Source organism: Neohortaea acidophila (genome assembly GCF_010093505.1).
Source record: "Neohortaea acidophila strain CBS 113389 unplaced genomic scaffold BDY17scaffold_5, whole genome shotgun sequence".
Lineage (NCBI taxonomy): Eukaryota > Fungi > Ascomycota > Dothideomycetes > Mycosphaerellales > Teratosphaeriaceae > Neohortaea > Neohortaea acidophila.
In genome coordinates this window covers 781397-798336 of record NW_022985514.1, presented here as the reverse complement: position 1 = coordinate 798336, position 16940 = coordinate 781397, and the positions used below count along the sequence as shown (strand labels likewise).

Genomic DNA, 16940 nt, shown 5'->3' with positions numbered 1-16940 from the left:
AACGAGTTCCAGCCGCGTCCAGTAGTGAATCCGCGGATTTGAAGTTTGTGGTGCAAGAGTGATCCTCATGGAGGCTATCTATATGCATAGACAAGACAATATCGCAGACCGAGCGTCTTGGAGGAGGCCCGTCTGTGTTCCTCACCGCGATAAGCCATATGCACATCCGAGCCGGGGATTGACGAGCACGATGCCGTAGGGTGTGGAGGAGACGGAGCAGGTGTGGGACGGCGTGGCCGAGACCCCGGTTCGCCCGGCATCGTGTGGATCCGTCGCTTCGTATGTCAAGACGGGAGTCATCAAAAGGAGAGCGCGTGATAGCAAGAAGCGACATGTTTGGCGCGAGGGAGCGTCGCAATGGGATGGGGCGACGTTGGCGCGCTGACCTCCGCCTCGCGGGAAGTTCGATACCAATTCGGAAAAGTTTGACTCGACCCCGGCCCGGCTGCTCCCGTCTTCGTCCCCGGCCCGCCGACGTAAAGTCTATCACGGCTCCGCGGAACTTTGTGGCACAGGGCAACCACATCTGTGCCGTCCCTTGACCATGACCAGGGGCAAGCACCGAGAAGGCCAGAGACCAGGCGTATCCGAGGGCAGAGACGACCTCCAAAGCCTTGATGTATGGAGTAGCGAGTCAATCACTCCAACGCCACCGCAATGCACCTCGGCCTCGTATTTAACAGCAACTACGGGAGTCTCAATACCGGCGGCTACAAACAGCCCTCTCGGCAGGAGATTCATGAAGCCTTGGAAACCTCGGATTCCGGTGGAAAGAAACGGAAGAGAGCAAAGACTGCGACGACACAGAGCAGCGCTCCCAAGATCGACGTGCCGTCTTCCTCCACCTTTCCGGCTCCTTTAGTGCTACCTGGCGATGAGCTGGCCGAAGATCCCGAATATCCGCGCCAAAGCGTGCAGGACTGGCTCGACGATGCTCCGAACAAGGTCACGAAGCAGCGAAGGACGATTTATTTGGTCTCACCACCAGGTGCAGTGGAAGATGCTGCCGTTGTAGCGGAGTGGACCCAGCCTACGCAAAAGGGGAAGAAGTCAATAGATGGTGCGCAGCCACCACGAGTTGAAGGCCTTGCGGAGTATTTGAGAGCATTCTATCATGGGATGACGGTGAAGTTGCTAGATTTACCGGGCTTGGAATTCACTGCCTGGGAGAGCGACGATGAGCCCGAACCACGATCGCGCTCTCGCAAAACACAGTCCACTGCGCCCGAGATCCCACCATACATAGGTCTCTCCACAGGCACTGAGCTCGTGCGGATCCGTTGCCGACAGACAAAGACTTTCCCTGCGCAGCTCAACCTCAACGACCTGCTCGACGTGGCTCTCGAAATCTTGCCGACAGACGCGTACGCGATATGCATGCTCGTGCACCACGACCTCTACGAAGACGAGCAGGACGACTTCTGTTGCGGAAGAGCCTACGGAGGCAGCCGGGTAGCCGTCGTCTCTTCCGCTCGATACCGCCCAGATCTGGACCTCACCAAGAACGTCCACGCGCTCCCTGTATGCGACGAGCGAGCGAATGCCTGGCCCGCCTCGCATTGGATTCCATATTTAACACGAGTCTTGCACGGACCCAATCACAAAGCCCTCTATATCCCTCCTGATATGCGTGACTGCGCTGGCTTCCTGGAATACCACCCGGGCTCGGCGATCGCAGCGGGAATCACGGCCTTCCGAGCCCTTCCCCTACCAACATCGCCCCGACAACTGACCGCCTTGTGGTTTGGCCGAGTGTGCAAGACCGTATCCCACGAGATAGGCCACTGCTTCGGCATGGATCACTGCGTGTATTTCGCCTGCATCATGCAGGGAACCGCAAGCGTGGCCGAAGATGTGCGCCAGCCGCCGTACCTGTGCCCAATCGACCTGTCCAAGGTACTGCGAGCCATAAGCGCCACGGATGTGAATGCACGATATGAAGCGCTCTTGGCTTTTTGCGAGAGATGGAAAGATGACAGGATGTTTGCAGCTTTTGCTGCTTGGCTGCGTGTGCGTTTGGAGCAACGGCATGCCTTGCCAGCGTAGGTGCTCCTGGAGCAGAGTAGAGCAGAGCATTGCGCTGGCTGGAAAGTATGTCGACGCAGCGGACTTACCCACGATCGACCAGCCTTGTCGACAGTGTACTGCAGTGTGGAAACAGAGCGCACAATAGACCATCACACGAACAGACAACGCATCATGCAGCCGACGAAGGCGTCAGTGACTGCGCCATTAAGACCGAAAATAGCATGCGTCAGGATCTTCGAGCATAGCTACAGAGCACCAATCCAATCAACTCCTGCAAGGTCCTTGTAAGCCCGCGCTGATTTCATACCGCTGATGCACCAAATTACAGCTTCGCCAATGGCGGAGCAAGAGATATTTGCTCCTGCACTCCTCCTTCTCTTCTTCCCAGGGGCTGTGTCCACGTCGTCGTTTCTAGCATGCGGCTGTTGGTCGGATCGACCAATGGTTCGCGAGCCACCGTCGCCCGGATACGACGGCTGAAGTACTCAATCTCTACGCTCTCATCCACCGAAACGCTGGCTGGAAGCCACGCATATGCGATTGGTTTCCCGATGGTGTACGCAAAGGCGGCACTGGTGACGTAGCCAACAGCCTGTCCAGCATAAAAGACCGGCTCTTTCCCCAGCACCACGGATTGCTTGTCGTCGATGACCAAACAGCGCAGTCTACGTCGCGGCGAGCGAGAGGATGACTCCACGGCACTCTGCCCCACATAGCCCTGTTTTCCAGGCTTGATGGCGAACGCCATACCGGCAGCCAGCGCATCGTGCTCCGTGTTGATGTCGGATCCGTAAGACCTCCACCCTTTCTCCATGCGCAATGCACTAAAAGCGATTCGTCCAGCAGCAATCAGCCCGTACGGCTGCCCGGCGCCGAAGATGGCATCCCATAGTCGCAGGCCATTGTCTGCCGTGGTGTAGATTTCCCAGCCCAGCTCTCCTACGAAAGACAACCGCATCGCAGTCACTGGTATCCCCGCGATATGCGCCTTCTTGACTTGGGAATAGCGCATTCCGCGGCTGGAGAAGTCGTCTTTGCTGATGGATCGCACCACATCGCGAGCACGTGGACCCCACAGACCGATGCCGCAAGTGCCTCCGGTTACGTCGCGAACCTGCACCCATTCCTGCGGAGACCGTTGCGACTGGTGGCGCGCAGCACGCTGCAGATAGGCAAAGTCGTTTGGTCCATTGACGGCCAGCTGAAGTAAATCGACCTCGAGCCGAGCGATGAAGATTTCGCTACGTATCGTTCCAGCATCTGTCAAAAGAAGTGTGTAGCACACCTCACCAGGACTTCCAACAGTGCCTGTGCTGACTCGCTCCATCAATGCAACGGCGCCGGGCCCAGATACCTGGATGCGACGTAGTGGCGTGATGTCGTACATTGCCACGGCCGTCCGTGTGCGCCATGCTTCCACTGCCGCTATGGGCGAGTAATGTTGAGAAGTCCAGTCGTCACGTTCGACCGGCTTCCACTTCGCTGGCAGATCTTTGAGCAGCCTTGCGTTCGCCTCGTACCAATGAGGACGTTCCCAACCTCCACCTTCGAGGAAGTAAGCGCCCAGGTCGCATTGCCGGGTATGGAAAGGAGTGAGCCGCAAATCACGAGGAGACTCTCGAGGAGTCAGGGGATGGAGGATGTCGTAGACTTCCACAAAGTTCTGCTGGCTGGTCTCGCTAACGTAGGCCGGCGCCAACTGCACCTCCTCGAAACGGGTCAGCTCGCACTCCGTCAAATCGATCTGAGATTGTCCGGTGGTTAGGACTTCTGCCAGGGCTCGAGCAACGCCTGCGGAATGTGTCACCCAGACAGCTTCGGCGACCCAGAAGCCGTCGAGCGTTGGGTGCTGGCCGACCAGCGGGCCCCCGTCGGGAGTGAAGGAAAAGACGCCATTGAATCCATCTTGGATGTCGGTCTGCTGCAGCGAGGGAAGGAATTCTTGCGATGCTTTCCACGCCGGCCGGAAATCCTCTGCTGTGAATTCCAGGCGAGATGGCATGTTGTGCTCATCCACATCGCCCGTCTCTCCTAGGGATGCAGCCACGACAGGCATAGGCTTATGGCCGTAATATCCGATACCGAACTGATCGCCATGCGTCCGGTAATACAGATCTTCATCTTGGAATCGAAGAATAGGCAAGTCGGATGAGGCACCGCCTTGCAGTATTGAGCCGTGCGGCAGGCCCGGAACTGAAGTTGTCTTTACATATTGGTGCGCCAGGGGGAGCAAGGGAATCGGCAGATCGACCATAGCGCCTAACTCAACGCCCCAGAACCCGGCACATGAGATGATGATGTCGGCAGAGACGACGCCTGAACTGGTCTCGACGCCCGTAACTTTGTGAGCCGTTCGTTCGATGCCTGTGACCCGTGTTCGGTCGAGATATCGTACTCCAGCCGCCTGTGTGCGCTCGATGAGCAGTTGCACGGCGCGAGCAGCGAGGGCCAGGCCATCGGAGGGAATTAGTAGCCCGCCTAGAATCATTTCCCTGTTCAAAAGAGAATAGGCCGAAAGACACTCGTCCGTGCTGATAAGTCTCGCATCGATGCCCCATGATGTCGCCCAGCCATGCTTTCGCTTCAAGTCGTGCAGCCGGGCAGGCGTGGTAGCAACCTCCAATCCCCCGACCTGGTTGAAACAATTCTTGCCGTCCTTTTGCAGAGACAGCAGCTTTTCGACCGTGTAGCTTGCGAATAGGGTCATGGTTTTCGAAGAATTGGTTTGGAAAACCAGGCCGGGTGCGTGGGAGGTTGAGCCGCCAGGCATGTGTAGAGGCCCTTGCTCGACGACTGTGATGTTCGTCCATCCGCGCGCGACAAGCTCGTCGGCGACATTGGCGCCCACGATGCCCGCGCCAACGATGACTACGCGAGAGTCGGGAGTGATCATGGTGAAAGGAAATGCAGACTAGACAGATGATGGAAAGGAGGGAGGGAGGGCTCAAGGGATCATATTTCAAGAAACGCGTGCCTACCGAGAAAAGGGTGGAGGGCGGACGAATGCACCAAGGACGTAGCAACCATTCCAGTTCATGTGATAACAGACCATTAGAGAACGCAGGTCTAACGAGGTGGTGAGTGCATGAGTGGAACTTCGTTATCGCGTGCAGTAGGGAGGGAGGGCTCTCCAGTAAAAGATTTCCAAATTAGGCTGCTCGCTCCTCGCCATGGCCGTGGACCGTTCTCGGCCGCGCCTCAAGACACCATCTTCCACCGCTTCCGCTAACACGACTACTTGATGACACTTTGGATGAATACTCGACATAGTTTGAATCATTCAGAGGCATCATACATCTATCGCGGCCGTTGAATTCGCCAAATCGGAGTGACACGCATGTCAACGTCTGCGCCAACCATTCGTCAGCATCCGTTCGCGGCCGTCCATGCAGATTTCAGCAACAAGCCAATTCTCTCGACGTGACAGCATCCTCTTTCCTATTGCTCGTCAGGTTCGAAAGTGTCTCGAAGCGTATGGTTCGAATTTCCCATGGTATGCAGGGAGTCGCTTCGCTAATGTAAAAAGTCGCGAGATACTCATGGATCTCTCGCCCATTTCGACGCGCTGTGCCTGATTCCCAGACTCGACAACACGACAAATATCATCGCTCTCTCAGAATGAGATCCGCCAACCCTTTCCACGTCTTCTTGTCGTCTTCTTCGTCCGGCCTGGCGGCGTGTTAGTACAGTGCCAGAGGAGCATCACACCGGGACTCATTCGAACACCCACCCAAACGGCTGTACACCCTTCATCAACAGCTCTTGACAGTGCTTGATCTTCGATTGACTCGCAGCCTCCGTACGAGGATCGGGAAACCTCGACTCCGTCATCAGGACGTAGCTTTCTCCGCTCCGCGATCGTTCATCCTCCTCCATGTCGTTCGTTGACCCCTCGCTCGTGCTGTCAGGCTCGGAGCTCATGTCGAATAGGTTGTTAGGGTCGACGTCTAAATTGGGATCGAGATGTGTCTGAGCCGTTGGGAAGAGCTGCAATGAAGGGGCTCGGTCGGACTCGGTGAGCAGACCTTGCGACACGAGGTATTGGTTGATGGCCGCGTTCTCGCTGGCGAATCTCTGGGCGTCGGCGCTGGCCAAGGAGTGCAGGTACTTTACTTGCTCAATCTCTTGCTCCAGACTCTGCGCGTACTCTGCTTTCCGCAGTCGATGCCGTCTGCGCTCGGGTCAGAACTCATATCACGCTGGGGGGTTACTCATGGCTGCTCGGGATCATACTTCTGTGCCTGGTAGACCTGCTGTCTTCGATTCGGAGGCGGTTGAGAGTCGGAGCTTCGGCGATCTGATGTCTCCACGAATGTCACGGCGTCCTTTCCTTTTGTACTACTCTTTCTTCTGGAGCCGCCTGAGCCATTGTCAATTCCACTTTGCTGCAGCTGCGACTAATGGGGGAGTTGGACGCGTACCCGCTTGTTCCGCATCGACTTGTACAAAGGTCAAGTTCTGCGCGGCAGCCTTCTTCTTCGACGTCTCCCAGAACGAGCGGAAGCCGGGGACAGACTTATCCCTTCGCTGTGCCATTGCATTGTTCGATCGCTGTGCCATTGCATCGTGGGGTTGGGTGCGGGCAGAAATGCTTGGTCGCCACGGCGTGGGCGGCTTGTATAGCTAAGGGGACAGCGATTCCAAAGATCGATGAGAGAAGCGTGGTGTGCACTGCCATGCTGTAAAGCTGACAGTGCGGAACACATATTAGTCCGCCTCTAGATCGATCGCTAATTTTCTCGTCCTGCTTCTCGAATACATCAAACCTCCAAATCATGCCGACGGGACACTCCAGTCCCCATGGACCGGCGGTGATTGGTCGGTAAGTGGGTAGGATGATTAGGAATCGCCAATTGCCCAATGGGGAAGTTGACGGAGGGATCGGCGAGCGCGTTTCCGCAAACATGCGCTCTGAAGGGCAAAGCCACACCCGTTCCTCCCCAGCTGGCCGGTAACGTGGTCGCGGCCCTTGTCTGCAGTCCCATGTGCAAGGCTGATCTTGAAATAGCGCGGGAATGAGCCACGTAGGGGCAGCCGGCAACCGCGGTGACTTGCTATAGGCTTCCATAAACGTCTTGGTGCCTTGTCATCGGGCCCATGTACCTGTCTGCCGTACCAATTGCGATTGAGGCTCGCGCTCTAATCCAGAGACACTCTGCAGGCACCAACGGATCGAGCCGAAGAGCTGAAATGGCGTCGTCTCAGGCTCAGCCATGGTTCGGAGGATATAAAACGAATACGCCCTCCATCTTCACCTCCACCTACCCGGTATCACGCTACCACCCTCCTCTCGCGAACAGTTCTCGACGTGGCTCACGCCTGCGGCAATCCTGCGTGTGATTTCTCATCTTGACGGCCACGGCGTTGCCGGTCAGAATCTTCCAGACATGGCAGCCGCTACGATGCCCCCCAGTCCGAGGAACGTGCCAGCACCGAGGCACCGAGTGGTCGGTTAAATTAGCCAGCATCGCCTCAACACGGCGACCTATTTGACATTTCAAGACTGACGTTCGAACAGCTTGGTCGAAGACTTGCCAACCCGACGAATTTCCCTGAAATGGGCGCATTCGATCCTTCGTATCTGGCCTTGAACTCCTTGCGCGCCGCCTCGATAGTCACGCAGCATGACGAGCGGGCGGCGAAACGGAGGAAGCTGCGCGCGATTCGAGAACGATCAACGACCGACACCAGCGTTGACTTGGAAGAGCACGACCCGGCTCCCAGCGTGGTGACCGGCACGCGAGTCCCTCCAACAATCCCCAACTCCACCTTACTCGAGCACGTTGCCACATCGCGCTTCTTCCATCACTATGTGTCCGCCGATCGAACCTTTTGCCGGCTCGACCTCGACTTTACCACCTTCATCATCGACAATGCCATGATGCGCGCTGCGCTCGCGGAGTGCATCATTGCCTTGGGCATCTTGACTCTCCCGCGACGCTCGGAGGCGTCGTGCATGGCGGCAAGGCTGCGATATGCGAGGGCTTTGCGACTTACGAATCATGCTCTGCGCGACAAGGCCGAAGCGAAATCCGATGAGATCCTGATGGCCGTAATTCTTCTTTCATTCTTCGAAGTTCGTCCCTTCTCCGTCCGATTGTACGTCTGTAGTACTGACTGCGATCCCAGACGACCCCCGATGACGAGCATTCTCTAGCTAGCTGGACTGCACACCTTGACGGTGCGAGAATGCTGCTTCGAATCCGTGGGCGAGACCTGCTACAGCGTGGGCCGACGTATCGTAAGTCTCACGATGGTGAGCCAACTCCCGAGATTTTGGGAGGCGAGCGACCCGGTCTGAATAGAGACATTTGCTGATTATTGAATACAGGAATGTTCAGTATTCTACGCGCACAAATTGTAAGTCATGCCGTTTCACTCGCTCATTCTTCCCTGGTATTGACCGCTTTCGTAGCTTGTGAATTGTCTCATGACGATGCAGCCCGTGCCTCAGGATCTCATCGATCTTTCGATAGACATCAGCCAAACGCAAAGCGAGGACGAAAGAGCGGGCAGCGAAGTCGTTCTCCTCTTCGCACGGCTGTGCAATCTATTCGCTTCCTCTCGAGACGCCAAAACCCAAAGCCGAGAAGAAGTACTCGCCCATGCGATAGCCTTGGACAACGACTTGATCCACTGGTCGCAAAGTCTTCCACCCAGCTACAACTACACCACCGAACCCGCGCCGCCTTCCTCCAACGCTTTCACCGCGTACTGCGAAGTATACTCCTCCTTGTTCTCCGCGGAAGTCTGGAACCTCTATCGATCCGCACGGCTGGGCGTCAACGGCCTGATCATGGAGCAACAATCTCTCCTAGATCTCGAACTCGCCCAGCAGCAGCAGCAGCCAGCATACACTAGTGCGCCTCCATCGCGCGCGCGCTCGGACAGCGCAACAGCCAGCCCCGGCCTCGACGTCCGCCTCGCAGTCCTCGAGTCCCTACGCAACGACATCTGCGCCGGCACACCGTTCATGCTCGGCCGACACGGCGGCGATCGCGCCCTCTCCGACATCCCATTGTGCAGGCGCACGCCCGTCATGCATCATCTTCTCTACATCCTCAAGACGGCGGGCATCACGAAGGAAATGTACAACTGGGCGATGGCGCAGGTCGCCGAGCTCACGCCCGATGCAGAAGGCGCGGACGGCGCGATATGCGACCCCAAAACGCTCACGAGGACGGCGAAGTGAGACGTTCCGGAGAACGGGTCGTGATTCTGCCGGAGGATAGGGAACTTGTCATGCAAATGGCGAGACTCCGCCAGCATAGTCAGTTATAGTCAGATACCCAGCGACGATAATGTCACTTGACGGTCCCGCACAAAGTGCTTGCATCTTCGGCAGCCCCGTGTGTCAGCAACATGCATGCCTGTAAGGCGGACGGGAGATCGACGATTGATGAAAGATCACGCAGTTACCGGAGTCGGGCATGCGTGTGCCGATCACTCGGCGCGTCCGTGGCTGAGGCAGTCTAGATTAGGGCGTCGTAGCCGGCCAATGAACTGCTACGAGGCTACCTGTAATGCTGAGGTCATCTCGATGCAATCGAGCGCGTGGATACGGACGCGGATAGCGCGCCTGGGGTTTCTTCTTCAGTTCTAGAGTGGATGAGCGGAGAGGTCGGTGATCTGCGCGCGATGCACTCACGTTCGTTCAGTAGGCCGTATAATTGAGGTACGCACTCCGCATCTTGCCGGCTTGAACGGATTGAACGACGACATCACCCACGAAAAGGTCTAACGATATCAGCCTGTATCGGAGTGTAATGAGGAGAATTCAGTTAGCCGGCAGCCTCGTTGGAACCGAGGAGGAATATAATCTCCGACTCCCGCGTGCGGTGGATGAACCTCATGCCATGCTCAGGGGGCAACGCGGCGCAAGCGATGCCACGCGTTACCGAAGGCTGGGACTCGAGGGTTTTCAGGCTTCGGTGGCGTATAGTGCAGAGGGCGGACGTTTCAAAGTGACGATACCCTCCAGTGGCTTACGAGAGCGTGCGGGAATGATGATGCGCGCGCAGTCATATCAGTCAGGCTCGTGGATAACAAGAAAATCAACTCTCCTCCGCGGGGACCGGTAGCCGGTCTCGCTGCAAGGCGCTCGAGAATCTGCCTTCTTCCCATTCTATAGGAATGATAATGCAGTACAGCATGCAGGCGAATGGCCACGCAATTTTCTACCGAGAAATGCAGTGGGGGCTGGAGGGAATGCTGGGGAGATTGATGGCGGGAAACGACCTTCATTTCCTCCGCATTCCAGTCCTCCATATCCATGCCTCCTTGCCTCCTACCCTCAGTTTCTGTCGTACTTCGCTATGGCAGGCATTTGCCGAATGGTAGATGGCGTTCTGGAAGGTCCGCCGCCCACTTGGAAAGGCATTGCGCGTTCGCGCGGCCGTTGGTCCCGGAGCACGTGCTTGTCGTAGCAAATGCGGCTAGGCGACGCAGCCTTGAGGTGAATGTCGAGATGGCGTCTGCCTGCGACCTTCACCCTTCGTCCTTCTTCCACCACCACCACCGCTTGCGTTCTCGTCGCTTCGTCCCAGTCACTCTTTTGCAGCACGCTCATTACCCACACTCTTTTGATCATCTCGTTCTTCTATCCTCGCTTCTGACATCCTCATCCACCACCGCATCCGGCGCTTCCTTTGTCAACTCTGTCGACGCATCGCGCACTACCACTGCTTCAGGCTTGCTTCATCAAGCCGTCCGCTATCATCGTCATCGTCCTTTGGTTCATCGTCCGGTCCACCCGACAGAATGCAGCTCTCCAATCTCGTCCAGTATGTTCTCATGGCCTTCCTCATCTGCAACGCCACGGCCTCGCCCTTCCTCACCGTCCATCCGGGGACCGCAAAGGATCTTGTTATCAGCAAATCCGACACGGTCAATGCGACGGCACCGGCACCAGTGGTAGAGCTTGCACCCCGGGCAGCCAACGTGAGGGAGCTCAGGGCGAGGATGGGCAGGCGGAGGTTCGGCAAATTCGGGAACAAGACTTCTGGAAAACTGCCCCTCTCCATCGTCAACAATCTGCCCGGAAGCCACTCGTTGAACGTGTATGTCACTGGTCTCGATAGTAGCAGTCGCCTGGTGATGCTGCGCCCGAATGGAAAATTCTTTTATCCCACCGTCAACGAGACCGCAACGACGCCGCAGCCCATCAAGGAGCGCACGAACATCCGCATCGGACGCTACGGCACCACCACCAACATCACGATCCCAGACTGGATCTCCTCCGCGCGCGTCTGGGTCGCCGACGGCGAGCTGAAATTCTTCACGGTATATGTCGCTGGTAACACCGGCCCATCTCTCGTCGAACCTTCCGCCGTCAACCCCTCGGACCCGAGCGCTGACGTCAACTGGGGCTTTGTCGAACTGACGAACACCAAGGAGAATGGCTTGTTCGCGAACATCAGCTACGTCGACTTTGTCGGACTGGTTCTCGGCATGAGCCTCGTCAGCAGAGGCGGACCCGTGCAAACAGCAGAGGGCTTGAGTGCGAATGCGGTTTCGGTCATCTGCGATGCTTTGGCAGCACAGGCGGAGCAGGACGGACAGCCTTGGGGGAATCTGTGTCTGGCGAACTCGGCTGGCACACCGCTGCGCGTGATCTCGCCGAACGACTTTATCTCCATCAGCCCGAATGCCTTTCAAGATTACTGGTCCAGTTACGTCGACGAAATGTGGACGTACTACGCCAAGAACAACCTCACTATCAACACGCAGTCCAGCGCAGGCAACGTCAACTGCTCCGTCAGCAACGGTACGCTCTACTGCGCAGGTGACAACCGTGGGTACGCGCAGCCGACGGCAGGAGACATCTTCGGTTGCAACAGCGGCCCGTTCCAGATCCTTTCGACCGACAACCTCGTCCACAAGGCGGTCGTACCGCGCCTGTGTGCTGCTTTCACGCGCACAACGCTCATGCTGAATGGTGGCCAAGTGCAGCCGGCGCTGAATTCGACGAACTACTACACCACCGAACCCACCAGCTATTACAGCAAGTTCGTTCACGAGAACGAGATGGACGGCAAGGGGTACGCGTTCTCGTATGACGACGTTACGCCTGATACCGCTATCAATCAAGCTGGAGTGGTGGCTGATCCACGCCCGGAGCTCTTGACGATCGTAGTCGGAGGGCCGCTGTCGGAATCATCGGTGCGGAGTTCGAATTCAGTCGTCAGCAGGGTTGGAGGATAGGGGGGCAAAATCATTCGCTGGTCGATAATAAAGGATGAAGGACCCTGGAAGCGGATGAGTGTTTCGCGCAAAAGATTTGATTTTGGTTGCATTGAGAGCCCAAGGGCCGACAGTCGAGAGGATTGTCACGTTTTGCATAGCAGTGGGTATCGTGAAAATGGGACAGCTTGGACGGTAGGGCATCAGGCTCGCGTTCAGGCCTCGTAGCGTATAGCGGAATGCTCCAGTCTTTTCTCAATAACCGCCCGAGTCTCTTGCCGAGTCCTGATCCATTGTATCGCCGCGCATAGAAGGCGTTCTTGCCATTTCAAGCCCTGCTTAGTGGTTCGCTCATTATTCGACAGACTCGGCTCTGCCATAGAGCCCATGGAGAGTTCAAGTGGGCGCCGTTTTGAGTCATACTCTGCAGGCATCCTTGAGAAGATTGTCGAGCTGCGAAACGCAGCAATCGTATCGAAGCACCTGGATGTTGCGCCAGAGAAGTTCTTGAGTGATCGTTGGCGCGCGCAATTCTTTTCACTTGATACTACTCGGCAGCACTCGCCCACCCACGGCATTCGTACCCGCCGCAGGCGAAGACGTTACAACTGCCACACCCTTCCCTTTCCCAAACCGCCGCCACAGCCTCGAAGTCAAGGGCAGCACCGTCCAGCGGGCAAACCAGGGCGTACCCCACACGCTCACAATCAGGCGAAAAGGCAACAAAGCCTTGGTGATGGCATAAGCGGTAGCAATCTCCACGACAATCTGAATGCCGCCCTCGCCGCGACCCCACCACCTGCCAGTGCGCGAATCCTCTTGAATCCAGCCCTTGCGCCGCATGTAGTTGCCGTACTTCTCTGCGCCCTCTTTCGCCCATTTCCACTCGCTGATGAAGGGCGGGAGGTAGTTGCCGTAGTGGAATGCGGCCGTCAGGCCGAGTAAGGGGACGACGGCGGTGATTTCATGGAGGATGAGGAAGGCGGTGACGTGGGAGAGGGGGGCGTTGCGGAGGGGTGTGACTATGCGGCGGAGGAAGCGTGGGAGGCGGGACTCGATGCGCTCGATGCGGGATTGGGGTGGAGGTGCTGCTTGCTTGGTGGAGGAGAGGCGATGGCTGCTATGCTGGCGGTATCGTGTGGCGAAGTTGAGCAGGCGTGGGCGAAGGGCTGCCCATTGTTGCATATCTGGAGTCCCGGGAACTCACAGTCTTGGGATGAGTGCAGAGCTTTGAAGACGAGATATACTGTTGTGTGAGGTAGCTTGATTGATCCGAGCTTGCAGCGGAGCCGGCTGGAGTTGCCTCAGGCAGACATTGATTGTTGTGTACTGCTATGAGACATGACTTATTTCCCAGCGACATCCATAGCGCAAGGGAAGAAGAATGGAGATACCGATAATAGGACGCGATGTTTTTCAGTTATCAATCGCAGCAGTCATTGCAAAGCACGCCCGCGTGCTCAGTAGACGGGTCGGAAGAACCCCATTCTAATCATCGATGCACTGTTCATCAAGCCGTGCTGTCACACGGTCAAGAGGGAAACGATTTCCACTCCCCGTGATCCTCTCGCATCATTCTCCTGAATGACCATCTCTCGCTCCCGCTCATCCCTCATCCCAAACCACCCCACCGCCTCCACCATGCTTAGAAAAGCTTGCTTGTTCAGGACTGGCTTGCCATTCACCCGTTCGAGCGACTTGACCAGTGCAGAAATGATCGTCGCGGGCTCTTCCAAGAGTTCGCACGTCCATGTATTGCTGCGCATCACCACTTGCTCGGGTACAGCATCCAGATCGATCGCAATGTAGCCCGGCATGGCCGTCGCAGTGCCCGGAAGAGAAGCGAGATCGACCAAGGGATTGGCGTATTGCGTGTTCAGCCTGAACGCTCTGAAGTGACGCACGGCGTCTTCGGAAACGGCATCGAACCACGAGTGGAGGGCGGCGTGATGTTCATACCAGAGTTGGAATTGCATTGCATGGCGGGCAAAGAAGACGGGGGCGATGTCCAAGCGTATGTGTTTGCTGACTCGCATGAGTACCTCACCGGAGCAGTTACCGCAGAAGAAGGCTTGGTTGAGTCGGCGCGAGAGGATGGGGTTACAGGGGGGCGCATTCAATGGACACCATTGTGTTTGTCGCAAGATTTCCTGGCGTATTTCCAGAGGGAGGTCGAGGAACTGGGTAGAGGAGGTGCTCATGGTCAGTCGGTCGTGCGTTGTCCACGGAAGCGAACGTAATGCAGGACGAGATAGTGGTGTGATGTACTCAACCTCGAGCTCGAGGAAGAGGAGTTATAGCAGATTTGAAGATACGGCCAGCCGTTGACGCCCACCATCGATTACCTCATCCACGGTACAGCAGCGTCGCCGGGCTCCACCCTCCGCCCAAGCTTTCGAAGACGTGGTGGAGACGACACTGGTGCAATGTTCTCTGGATGCTCGGTCTCCGTCCACGACCTTTCCTAAAACCCCGCCCCTCTCTGTACGATCTCATCAACCAGCGAGACATCGACCGCCGATCTCGCCCCGACCCACCCACCGAGCCGCAGCGTGCTCGAGAAAGAGAAGCAGAGCAGGAAGCGGCCATCGAAACATCTCTGCCCGACAGCCCGGAATTGACCAAAGCCTCGCCATCTATCCCTCCGCCCCAGCAGCAGCCTGTGAACGCAGAGCAGCCGAAGCAGTCGTCCATCAAGAACCTCCTCAAACAAGAGCAGGGCGAAGCACAACGCCGGATCATCGTCAGGATGGGCTCCAAAGGCAACTCCAAACGGCAAGCCCGAGATGAGGACAATCAAGGAACCGTCTTTTCCATCTCCGGCCCCGTCATTGTCGCCGAGAACATGATTGGATGCGCCATGTACGAACTGGTCAAAGTCGGCACCGGTCAACTCGTCGGCGAAGTCATCCGCATTGACGCCGATAAGGCCACCATCCAGGTCTATGAAGAAACGGCCGGTGTGACCGTTGGCGACCCAGTTCACCGGACAGGCAAACCTCTTTCCGTCGAGCTCGGTCCAGGGTTGATGGAGACGATCTATGATGGTATTCAGCGCCCATTGAAGGGCATCAGCGATAAGAGCGGGTCCATTTACATCCCTCGTGGCATCGATGTGCCCTCCCTAGACCGCGAGAAGAAGTGGGACTTCAAGCCCAGCAAAGACTTCAAAGAGGGGGACCACATCACGGGCGGCGACTGCTTTGGCAGCGTCTTCGAGAACTCGCTCCTCAACGACCACAAGATCCTGCTTCCCCCGCGTGCACGAGGCACCATCACTCGTATGCCGAAGGAGGGCAGCTACACTGTCGACGAGAAGATTTTGGAGGTGGAGTTTGACGGCAAGAAGACGGAGTACAGCATGATGCACCAATGGCCCGTCCGTGTTCCTCGACCCGTCGCGGACAAGGAGAGCTCGAATGAGCCCTTCGTTGTCGGACAGCGTGTGCTCGACTCCCTGTTCCCCAGTGTGCAAGGCGGAACCGTGTGCATTCCTGGTGCCTTTGGCTGCGGAAAGACTGTCATCAGCCAGAGTGTGAGCAAGTTCTCCAACTCTGATATCATCGTTTACGTTGGCTGTGGCGAGCGAGGAAATGAGATGGCCGAAGTCTTGATGGACTTCCCCGAGGTGAGGAATATTTGCGTCCGCAATCATGCAGGACACCTGCTAATGCGTCTTACAGCTTACAATCAAGATCGAAGGCCGTGATGAGCCCATCATGAAGCGAACGTGTCTGATTGCCAACACCTCCAATATGCCCGTGGCCGCTCGTGAGGCCTCCATCTACACCGGCATCACGATTTCCGAGTACTTCCGCGACCAGGGCAAGGCGGTGGCCATGATGGCTGACAGCACCTCGCGCTGGGCTGAGGCTCTGCGTGAGATTTCTGGTCGGTTGGGCGAGATGCCTGCAGATCAGGGCTTCCCCGCTTACCTTGGAGCAAAGCTTGCTTCTTTCTACGAGCGTGCTGGCCGTGTCGTTGCCCTTGGCTCGCCGGATCGCAAAGGTGCCGTGTCAATCGTCGGTGCTGTCAGTCCTCCCGGCGGTGATTTCTCCGATCCGGTGACGAGCGCCACACTCGGTATCGTGCAAGTCTTCTGGGGGTTGGACAAGAAGCTGGCGCAACGGAAGCATTTCCCATCGATCAACACCTCTCAATCCTACAGCAAGTACACCACCACACTCGAGTCTTACTACGCCGAGCACAACCCAGAATACCTCCGTTTCGCGGAGCGGATCAAGGAGCTGTTGACCAACTCAGAGGACTTGGATCAGGTGGTGCAGCTGGTGGGCAAGTCGGCGCTGGGCGATTCCGACAAGATCACGCTCGACGTTGCCACATTGATCAAGGAGGACTTTTTGCAGCAAAACGGGTACTCGGACTACGATCAGTTCTGCCCGATCTGGAAGACTTTCTGGATGATGAAGGCGATGATGGGCTTCCACGATGAGGCGCAGAGGGTGATTGGACAGGGCCAGAGCTGGGCCAAGGTGAGTTTGATGAGAGAGCAGATGAAGCCCGTGTCATCCACTAACGCATGTGATACCAGGTGCGTGAGGCGACCGCCGACATCCAGACGCAGCTTCGCAGCATGAAGTTTGAATTGCCATCGGAGGGCGAGGAGAAGATTACGAAGAAGTTTGAGGATTTGGTGCAGAAGATGAACGAGCAGTTTGCAAGTGTGTCGGATGACTAGGGGCGGTGTTGATAGGCGGGAGCGTTCTTTG

General features: G+C 56.9%; 8 protein-coding genes across 8 annotated transcripts; 4 read left to right on the top strand and 4 right to left on the bottom strand.

Annotated features, from left to right (window-relative positions):
* Positions 1 to 519: 519 nt before the first annotated feature.
* On the top strand, positions 520 to 2316 carry BDY17DRAFT_297104 (uncharacterized protein). Its single transcript, XM_033733550.1, has one exon. It carries the CDS (start codon positions 658 to 660, stop codon positions 2044 to 2046), a length of 1389 nt encoding a protein of 462 aa, XP_033589822.1. The 5' UTR covers positions 520 to 657; the 3' UTR covers positions 2047 to 2316.
* On the bottom strand, positions 2317 to 5132 carry BDY17DRAFT_297103 (Dimethylglycine oxidase). Its single transcript, XM_033733549.1, has one exon. The coding sequence runs from the start codon at positions 4919 to 4921 to the stop codon at positions 2351 to 2353; it is 2571 nt and encodes an 856-aa protein (XP_033589821.1). The 5' UTR covers positions 4922 to 5132; the 3' UTR covers positions 2317 to 2350.
* BDY17DRAFT_297098 (uncharacterized protein) lies at positions 5133 to 6787 on the bottom strand. The gene is made up of 4 exons (XM_033733548.1): positions 6450 to 6787; positions 6262 to 6388; positions 5759 to 6199; positions 5133 to 5697 (listed from the first exon to the last, which is right to left on the bottom strand). Exons 1-4 carry the CDS (start codon positions 6586 to 6588, stop codon positions 5631 to 5633), a joined length of 774 nt encoding a protein of 257 aa, XP_033589820.1. The 5' UTR covers positions 6589 to 6787; the 3' UTR covers positions 5133 to 5630.
* A 798-nt stretch (positions 6788 to 7585) lies between these two features.
* On the top strand, positions 7586 to 9508 carry BDY17DRAFT_334313 (uncharacterized protein; the record flags this gene model as incomplete). Its single annotated transcript, XM_033737914.1, has 4 exons — positions 7586 to 8131; positions 8158 to 8269; positions 8360 to 8388; positions 8444 to 9508. The coding sequence occupies 4 exons, from the start codon at positions 7586 to 7588 to the stop codon at positions 9218 to 9220; spliced, it is 1464 nt and encodes a 487-aa protein (XP_033589819.1). The 3' UTR covers positions 9221 to 9508.
* A 1280-nt stretch (positions 9509 to 10788) lies between these two features.
* BDY17DRAFT_310294 (glycoside hydrolase family 64 protein) lies at positions 10789 to 12231 on the top strand (the record flags this gene model as incomplete). Its single annotated transcript, XM_033735422.1, has 1 exon — positions 10789 to 12231. The coding sequence occupies one exon, from the start codon at positions 10789 to 10791 to the stop codon at positions 12229 to 12231; it is 1443 nt and encodes a 480-aa protein (XP_033589818.1).
* A 516-nt stretch (positions 12232 to 12747) lies between these two features.
* On the bottom strand, positions 12748 to 13395 carry BDY17DRAFT_324000 (uncharacterized protein; the record flags this gene model as incomplete). The annotated part of the gene is made up of 1 exon (XM_033737114.1): positions 12748 to 13395. The coding sequence occupies one exon, from the start codon at positions 13393 to 13395 to the stop codon at positions 12748 to 12750; it is 648 nt and encodes a 215-aa protein (XP_033589817.1).
* Positions 13396 to 13582: 187 nt separating this feature from the next.
* On the bottom strand, positions 13583 to 14487 carry BDY17DRAFT_297090 (uncharacterized protein). Its single transcript, XM_033733547.1, has one exon. The coding sequence runs from the start codon at positions 14409 to 14411 to the stop codon at positions 13734 to 13736; it is 678 nt and encodes a 225-aa protein (XP_033589816.1). The 5' UTR covers positions 14412 to 14487; the 3' UTR covers positions 13583 to 13733.
* A 472-nt stretch (positions 14488 to 14959) lies between these two features.
* Positions 14960 to 16909, top strand: BDY17DRAFT_249624 (vacuolar ATP synthase catalytic subunit A; the record flags this gene model as incomplete). Its single annotated transcript, XM_033731002.1, has 3 exons — positions 14960 to 15838; positions 15894 to 16703; positions 16763 to 16909. The coding sequence occupies 3 exons, from the start codon at positions 14960 to 14962 to the stop codon at positions 16907 to 16909; spliced, it is 1836 nt and encodes a 611-aa protein (XP_033589815.1).
* Positions 16910 to 16940: the final 31 nt, after the last annotated feature.